Raw genomic sequence first — 9,644 nt, 5'->3', positions numbered from 1 at the left:
TTTTTCTTTTTCATGTTCTGGATTTTGAATGTAGAGCTTGGCACTTGCTATGCTAAGGAAATGCTCTACCACTGAGCTACATCCCCAGCCCAGCCCTTGCTATATTTAAAATTTCTGAGACAGGGTCTAAGTTGCCCAGACTGGCCTTGACTTACTCTGTAGGCCGGCAGGCCTTGAGCTTGAAATCCTCCTGCCTCGGCCTCCTAAGTAGCTGGGATTAGAGGCCTACCAGGCCTGCTCTATTGTCGTAGAAGATTCTTATTATTGAAATTGGAAGAAAAGTGAAAATTAGATTAGATTCTGAATTCATCATGATGTTTTAGTGTAAGACATCGTCACCACACCACAACTCTTTGGAGGTCATATTTTCTTCAGTCCGTGCTGATCATGTCTTTCCTGGGGTGTGGGTATCATTCAGATGGAACATCGACATCGGAAAAAAGACACCCCAGTGCAGGCCAGCAGTCACCACCTCTTCGTCCAGATGAAGAGCCTCATGTGTTCCAACCTAGGAGAAGAGCTGGAGGTCATCTTCTCCCTCTTTGACAGTAAAGAGAATCGCCCGATCAGGTAATGACATGTGGATACAGGACCTGAATTTCTTTGTTACCATGGTGAATTTTGTGATTGGCATCCTTTCAGATACATGGTCTTACACACTTTTATTCCATAATCTTCAATTTCTTCATCTGTAGAACTCCAAGTTTCTGATCTTGGTCTTTTCATAAAAGTTAGATAGATTGTAGAATTCTTGGAAAACTCAAAAGGGCCATAGAATCATAATTGACCTTAAGTGAAAGCATGGTCTCAGTACCAAGTCTTCTTTTAGTTAGTTTGTATTAATAATGCCAAGAAGCCATAGTTTCTTTATAGTCTAAAGTAGTTAGTTTATCAAAGTCATCACATTGTATTTTGAATTTTCCAATAAACAGTAACACTGGTCTTACTTGTCCAGATCAGGTAATATCAAGGGACAGCTCTGTCTATGGAAACACTCCCAGTATAGTATGAGAGCTGTACAATTACAGTATCAGAGTTGAACAATAGCACAACATTTTCACTTCTTTTTTTAAAATTTTCAGTTCTCTGACTCTTATCTGTTTTCTTCTGATAAGCTTTTGATTTTAAATTTTGTGTATAGTGCCAGGATCAAATCTTATTAAGACTTTCAAAAATATTATTTATTATTTTTATTTTTTATCTGTATGAGTGTATTGCCTGCATGTATGTAAGTGTGCCCATGTCGTGCAGTGCCCAAGGAGGTCGAAGAGGGTATTGTAACCCCTGGAACTGGAATGTGATTGTGATGTGATTGCTGGGAACTGAACCTGAGTCCTCTGCAAGAGCAGCACATGCTCTTAATTGCTAAGCCAACTCTCTAGTCCTTTCTTATTGAGATTTTTTTAAAATTACATTTATTTTAAAATGCACTCCATATTTAAAGCACTCCATGTTTTAAAAACTTTACATTTAAATTGTGAATTAAGGCAGAATAACTAAATTCACACATAATGATCTATTTGTACAATGCTTTAAATGTACTTTCTAAAATAAATATTTTTTACAGAGGTCATGTTTTTAATTGAGAATTGTATGCATACATATGATTTGATAAATGCAATCTTAAGCAATTCTGAGCTAACATTTATGGTTTCATAAAAGATAATCTAGGAGTATTTTTTCTCCTTTTTTAAGGATGTATGTATGAACTTTACAGTATGGGGCTGAACCAGGCACAGAGCAGCACACCGTGGAAGAGTGTGAAGGAAGTTTGCGTTTTTTGGGTCTTTTTGAGGCAGGTTCTTCCTTTAGCCCCAGCTGATCTGGAACTTACTATTCGATCAGGCTGACCTGGCTCTCACAGAGACCCCCCTGCCACTGGCTCCACTTAGTGCTAGGATTAAAAGTATGTGCCAACACAACTGGCCAATTTTTATTTCATGATGGTAGACCAGGTCCATAGAATTTAGAAAGTAGTGTTTTTGTAAAATAAGTAAAGAGTTTAGGAGGTGTGTACATAACTATTGTAATTCGCTTTAGAATTAACCTGACATACAGGTGGAGAAAATGAATCAGTGTGCTAGTTGACCTTTTCCCTCACAAATCAGCACTGTTAAAAAGAAGTGACAAGCTTGAAAAGCTGACTCAAGTTACAGCTGTGCACTTACTTTAGAAATATGAATGATTGTTTAGAGGTAACATGCTTTTCTATTGAACTATATCTGGTTTACATGTAGTTACAAAATCTTGAAAACTGTGTAATACATGCTGCCTTTCATGTTTGCCAACTATATGGAAAATGAAAAGGAGTGCTCCTTAGGGGGATTAATTTATTTTTTCTGATAGTTCAAGGTCTATTAAGCTAAAGTCTTTGAGAAACAAATTCCCATTTTTCACTTATGCTTAAGTTGTATTCGCCAAGATTAAGCATTAAGATTAATGTAATATTAACAAAAATTATTATGATTAATTAGCACAGTGTTCTAATCTGCTTCTCCATTGCTGTGACAAAACACTCTGACCAATATCAACTTGGGGAGGAAAGGGTTTACTTAGCTTACATTTCCCCAGTAACACAGTTCATGACTAAAAGAGCCCAAAGTAGGAACTCCGGGCAGGAACCTGGGGCAGGAGCTGAAGCACACGCCATGGAGGAACACTACTTACTGGCTTGCTCCTCTGGCCGGTGCTCAACCTGCTTTCTTATATAGCACAGAACAACCCTCACAGGGGTGGCACCACCCACAGTGGGCTGGGCCCTCTCACATCACTCATTCAAGAAGATGCCCCACAGACATGGCCACAGGCCAGTCCAATGGAGGCAATTCACTAGTTGAGGCTCCCTCGACCTAGGTGTGTCAAGTTGACAACTAAAGCTATCCAGCACACACAGTTAATATATTATAACAATATATTAGCTATTTTATATCACATATAAATATAGTTATTACTATTAAGATATTAATTTTAGTAGTATGAAATTAATATTAATGTTGAATTATTCATCATATTGATAATATTAATGATATATTAGCTTCTTTCTGAGTTTGTTTTGTTATAAATTTTTTCAACTTTTCTAAAGCATTCTGTTTAGGTATCCATACCAAATATTTCCCTTGTTTTATTTCTATTTACTTAGTGAAAGTAGGAAAATTGCCTAGGCATAAGAGTGCCCTTGTGGTTCCCATTTTAGGCCAAAAGGGTGGACCTTCTTCCTGTTCTGAAATGTAGTTGGGCTACTGTGCTTACCTGCCCCCTTCCACCCCTCCAATAAATATTCCCCCTGCTATGTAATGACCTGAGGAGGAATCAAACCTGAACCCCTCCCTCCTTCCCCTTGCTGACTGGGCCATCTATGGTTCACACATCCCAAACTTATAGTCACAGTACAATGAATAAGAATCACTGTATGTGTTTAATAGGTATTTTGTACAATCTCAGATTCATATGGTTGACATTTCTGAGGCCTACATAGCACAGAAATGTTGGGAGTAACTTTGGGTCAAACCGCCAGTAGTGCAGGACTTTGTGTCTCCTCCTAAAGAGGTACATGTTGCAGGCATCTTAATACTGGTATTGATGCTAGTCTTTGGAGTTGGTGGTGACACAACAACTATCACCTCTTGCCTTGGTCCTTCCTTCAAGTTGGAACTCATAACAGTTCTTGCTTCCTTCAATTCTCATAACAGTTCTTGCTTTCCTTTCTTGGAAAAAAAGTTCTACAGATGTAAGCTGGGCTGTGGGCATTTTAAAGTCATCATGATTTCTCCTTTTAAGATTTTATTTTAGAAAATTCCAGATTTGGGAAGTGGAATTAGTGGGCTGGAGATAAATCTTATTTGCCTACCATGTGTAAGACTTTAGTTTCCATCCTAAGGACCAGGAGAGTGGTTTAAGGAACCCTCACAAACACACTACCAGCATCAGCAGTGATGGATTCAGGGCTGACCTTGTCATAACCTTGTCCTTTCCAGTATTCTTCATTGCTCCCAGACTATTTTGAGGCAAATCCTTCATTTCTTACTATTTTCATAGATAAATATTTCAGGATGTGTATCTTTAAAGAAGGAGTTCTGAAGGCATTCACAACCTAAAATGAATAGTTTTGGTGTGATCAGTTTTGCCTATTGACTCATAAGTTGTTTTACAAATTGTTCTAAATCAATATGTAAATAGAATTCATATAGTGTAAGTATCTGATTAAGTTTTTTGACGTTCTCCATATAGCTTTTCTTTCCCTTTTTATCTCCCTTTTAAGTTTATATTTTGTTTATTGAAGAAATGGGAGGGGGATTAATTTATTTTTTTTCTGATAGGTACAAAGTCTGATTCCAAACAATGGAAATCAGTGGGCCAAAGATGGTAGAGCTTAACTAATTCTTATTAAAATAAGAATGTTAGTGCTAATTTATAAAAAATAAAATTCAGCCTAAGTATATTCTTTTTGTTGTTGCTCTAACCATTGATAATATGAATTTGTTCACCTCCATGTATAGGGGCCATTTACACAACACTTGTAGAGGAGGGAGTAGGAGAGGAAGAACTTTACTTTTCTCGCTGGACAACTAGTTAGGGCTATTGTTTTTCTTTTCTTTTCTTTTCTTTTTTTTAATTTTCCTACTTTTAAGAAAGAAATAGCCAACCAGTGCTTAGGGAGCAGTAAGTATCTGCTCAACTTTCGTCTAAGTGTTCTCAATATGTTGTTATTAGCACCAGTTTTACAGGTTAGGTCATCTGGTCTTACATAAATAGCAGGAATTAAGCAGAGCCATGAACCCCAAGGTCAGGCCAGCATCTTAACCCTATACCACAGACCTCATGGTTGCCCCTGAAGTGCCTCAGTATTTGTCTTAGTCTCATAGCTGAGCATAATTCTATCACTCACAATGAACGCTTGAAAGACTGATAGTCTTCATGAGAAATGATTGTAAATTAATGATAATGCTAATACTAAAATAGTGTAAGGTTCCAGAAATAATCGATGCTATAGAAATTGGTTTCTGAAACTGAATCCTCTCAGAACACCTTTTTAAAGAATTTTTTCCACTTATTTATTTGTTAGGGGGCCATGCCATGGCACACATGTGGATATCTGAGAACAGCTTGTGGAAGTTAGTTCTCTCCTTCCGCCTTGTGGGGGAGTCTGATCCCTGGGATCTCAGGTTGTAGAGCTTGGCAGGAAGCACCTTTACCCAAGGAACCATCAAACCAGTCCAACGATTATGACTGTGCTTTGAGAAAATTTTTATTTATTTTTATTTATATGTATGTATAATGTGTGGAGTGGTGCACATGTTACAACACGTGTCACTGCACTCACGTCAGAGCATGTGTGTGGAAGTCAGATGATAACTGTTGAGTTGACTCTCTTCTTCCACTTCTATGTGGGTTCCAGGAATCAAGCTCAAATAAGCAGGCCTGTGCAGCAAGTGCTTTTTCTAGCTGAACTATCTTGCTAACCCTCTCCCAGCACTTTAAGAAAAGCAAAGTAGTATCAGCTGTTAATAAATGCCAGCAACCAGAATCTCAGATTCAGTCTCAACTGTTGTCCAGTATAAAGGGTACCAACATGTGACATCACCCTCCTAGTTCACTCAGTAAAATTATGAAGCTGTAATATCTCCTTAGTACCAGCAAGGGTAAGTTTAAAATAAAAAAAAATCTCCTAAATCATCAGTCAATGTAGGCCGTATTTAGAAAGCCTGATAATTAAAAGCCTCATTCCAGTTTACCTTCCTCAGCTGTTTGTGTAGCGCACCAGTCCTCAGAGCCAGGTGACCATCAAAAATTACAGGCTAGTTTATTTGAGGTTAGCACAACACTCATTCATCCTCTTTCAATGAAAGATGATTATTGTTTAAAACATGAGTTTGGCACATTGTTTCACATAAGTAAAATGGTTTTATAGCACTTTATCTGACTGAGAGTTTGAGTTCCTCATGCCACAAGAATACAGCTGGGAAAGATCAGGAGGGAGTGTGTTCTGTGCATTATCAGTATTTTATTTTCTTATATTCTTCTAGCAAGCACCAATATACTGCTTTTCATATGTCAGACCCTTCTAAGTTCTATTAAAAGTATTTACTTACTTAGTTATTGTAACTACCTTATGAGGTACAAACCACTAATTTCCCCATTTTTGTAGATGCTGAAAGTTGCAGCCTAGAGACAATACATACGTTCTCCAAAGTCAGATAGTGGAGCTGGTGCTTTAACAGGACAGGCTGTGCAGGAATTGGTTTTCTCTATCTCTGTTCCACACTCACTTTCATTATCTATGATATTTATATGTTCCTTCCCAGTCAGTTTTTACTCACCAGTGTGTATTGAGGGGCATGCTGAGGGGCTTGATCTTTTAAAAACTGGAGAGATGTGAATTCAGTAAGATTGGACAAGAAGGATTCAGTACTGAGAAAGAGGCCACACCGAGGGAGAGGGGAAATCATGGATGACTCCTTGCCCCTTAGGAGAGGGGCATCAGGAAAGAGACTTGAGTTTGCAGATAGGAGATTAATTATGGGCCAGAAAAAGGACGGGAGGGAAGGGTGTGGATGCGAACTACCTGAGCTATAGGATGGGGATATGAATTGTCATTGTATATAGAAAGGGGACTAACATCTTGTGCTACAGTGTCTCCTGTAGCTTGTGTTTAGAAATTGGCTCTTGCACTATATGGAATAGGAATTAGTCATAGCCTGATGTTTAATAGGCTGTGTAACTTCAGACATGCACGTTAATGCTTATCTTCTCTTGATATATGCACTTCACCTACATGACTGTAAATTACATGGGCCAGTGAAAATGGCATAGTTCAGTGGCTGACTACCTCCCTTATAACTTTCTTTACTCTCTTTATGGGTATATTAGAAGCATTCATTAATTAACATTCTAAATTTGTCTTGGGACTAATTCATTTCTTTATTTCAGTTCCATGAGTGAATTTACTTAACAGGACTTGAGTGCCACCAGCTGATCCTCAGCTACTACAAGGCTTCTTATGCATGTGAACTACTGGCATGGGCTTTTATCTGTGAAATTAACAGCAGGGTATATTTTAGGGGGGAAAAAATCTCATTCTAGTAATTACATAGATGGAGTTTGCCTTCTGCTGATACTTTCTTCAGTACTTTCCTGAAGGTAGGCTTTCTTTTACCTGCCATCATGCAGCTAAACTAATTTTTCTTGAAATATTTTATTTCCATAGAAGCTTTCTATTGCCTACAGTTATGCTTTATTCAGTGCATCAGTCCAATTCTGTCATTTAAGGAAAAGATAAGTACTGACTACAACTGGTAAAGCAGTGTTTTTAAAAATAGGGATTCATACTGAACTATAAAGAGGATATGAATTTCTCTTCACCTGGAAAACACGTATCACCTGTGTCTTGTACACCCTTTTATCATGTCTGAAAGGCTAGACTCTGAAATGAGGTGATCTGGGTTGAAATCCTGGCTGTGCCATTTAGAAGCTACATCAGTTTGGGCAAGTAAGTTCTCATCTCTTATAGTTATAAACTTGTCATCTTAGTGAAAATAATGATAGTACTTTCCTTGTGGGATTGCTTGAATATTTAATTCTTAGGATGATGCTTAATACCTCATAATTAATCTTTGAGTCCTGCCTATGATGGTGATTTTTTGAAATTTATTTGATTTATTTTAGGTGTCTGAATGTTTTGCCTACATGTATGTAAGTGCGCCCATGAATGTAATGCTTGTGGAAGCCAGAGAAGGGTAATGGAAACTCTGGAACTGGAGTTATAAATATTTGCTACCCACCATGTGGGTGCTGGGAAACAAACCCAGTTCCTCTGGAAGAACAGTCACTACTCTTAACCACTGAGCCATCTCTCCAGCAGCTATGATGACAATTTTTAAAGCCCAAACAGGAAGTATTCATTAGCTTATCTAAAAATATGTCGTGGCTGCTCTTGGATTCTTGAGGAAATCATACATTCCAAGAAATTGGTGATATTTTGTTTATGGTACTGTAGTTACTTAAAATTTAGAGAGACCTACTATCAAACAGATAAACTGGAATTATAATATGATTTTCTTTAAATTACTTCAGCAAAGGGAGAGGAAGAAGTGGGAACATATCAAAATTTAATGGTTGTACCTTCCCTATTGCCAGGAATATGGGTTCTTTGTTAACTTGTAGGATATAATGTATAATGTTAATAAATTACTGACTTAACACTTTTTAACATGTGAGCAATAATACAGTCTTTTTGAAGAAGATTAATTTAGTAGTATGGTTGAATCAATTGTCCCAAAGGTGGTCTTCATTCCATTCCACTTAAAACAACATTATATCATAGTCCACATGACCCGATAATAACATCTTTGATAATATATTTGACAAAATTTTAAAGGGTGTTTTCCTAATGGTCTAAGACACTCAGTATCATATAGTAAACTTGTAATTAGCAATACCGCTTTAAAACATAAACTCATACATAAAGCAAAATAGGTAGATTTTAGAAGATTAATATCCTGTGAGAGAAACTATTCTATCTTCTTAAGAAAAATCCTGTGTCTACATAAGCATCACTGCCCTCAAAACGCATTAAATGGGTGCAGGTTCCTGCTCCCCAAAATGAGAGACTCTAACTACGAGAATGTGCGCTGGCCCCAACTACCTGCTCGTTGGTTCAGTCATGCATTATACATGTGCACAGGAGAGACTGACATGTTAGACAGTTCATGGCCCAACAGGAGATCTAAAGATGAGGCCTGGAATGAATGGCAGAGGAGAAGGAAGGAGTCTACTTTGAAGAAGAGGAAAAACATCTATTAATGTGTAAGGTGGGGCACTGAAGTGGGTGTGAAATGTTAAGCAGGAAGAAAGGCACTTTGGGTTTGTGGCCTTGTTCTTTCGAAGAGAAGTAGGAGGCAACAGCAGCTATAAAATAAGCAAACAAACAAAAACAGTGAAAGAAAAAGCTAAAGCCAAGTTTAGGACTGCAAGTTGCTGGAGCGAGGTAGGCAGACATTGCATAGCAGCTTGACAAGCATCCAGCATTCCAGATTATGTACCCAAAGGCAGGAAACTGCAGGGGAAGAGAATCCATATTTGCATGTCCACTGTAGCACTGCTCACAGTAGCCAAGAAATGGAAACAGCCTAAATGTCCACCAACAGGTGGAGGGTTAAAGAATTGTAGTACATATACATATTGGAATACTATTCAGTCTTTTTATAAAGAAGGAAGGAGGAAATTCTGTCATTTGCAACAAGTTGATGAACCTGGAAAACAGGAGTGAACTAAGCCAAAGAAAGAAAGGCACTTGGTCTTACATAGTTATTTGTAGAATGTAAGAAGTTTGAACTTGTAAAAGGAGAGATTAAAATGATGAATACCATAAGTTGGGGGGTGTGGGAAAGGTTGAGGAGACATTGGTAAAAGGACATGGAATTTGATAGCTAGGAAATGAATACAACAAAGTACCTATAATTAGTGACAGTGCATTATATTCTTGAAAATTGCTAAAGTGATAAGTGTGTGAAGTAATGCATTTCATTTGCATCCTCGATTTAGGTCTTCCAAAATGTATATGTGTTTCTAACATGTTACATGCTATACATACATAAAATTTTTTTGGGGGGGGGTCAGTTCAAAACTGTAGATCTTAAAAAAAAAAT

The 9,644-nt window shown here is 37.6% G+C and overlaps 1 protein-coding gene across 4 annotated transcripts in view; it reads left to right on the top strand.

The window, feature by feature from the left end:
- The window catches only part of Dock4 (dedicator of cytokinesis 4), a 492,219-nt gene that overhangs the window by 243,455 nt on the left and 239,120 nt on the right, over positions 1 to 9,644 (top strand). For all 4 annotated transcript variants that reach the window (XM_029561952.1, XM_017797318.2, XM_008829790.3 and 1 more), the window contains exon 8: positions 419 to 570. In XM_029561952.1, the coding sequence (XP_029417812.1) occupies positions 419 to 570 (152 nt within the window). The remainder of the gene's footprint in view (positions 1 to 418; positions 571 to 9,644) is intronic.

Source organism: Nannospalax galili, unplaced genomic scaffold (assembly GCF_000622305.1).
Source record: "Nannospalax galili isolate Female #2095 unplaced genomic scaffold, S.galili_v1.0 scaffold674, whole genome shotgun sequence".
Taxonomy (NCBI): domain Eukaryota; kingdom Metazoa; phylum Chordata; class Mammalia; order Rodentia; family Spalacidae; genus Nannospalax; species Nannospalax galili.
Note: the sequence above shows the minus strand (reverse complement) of the source record. Positions and strands in the feature narration are given on the sequence as shown.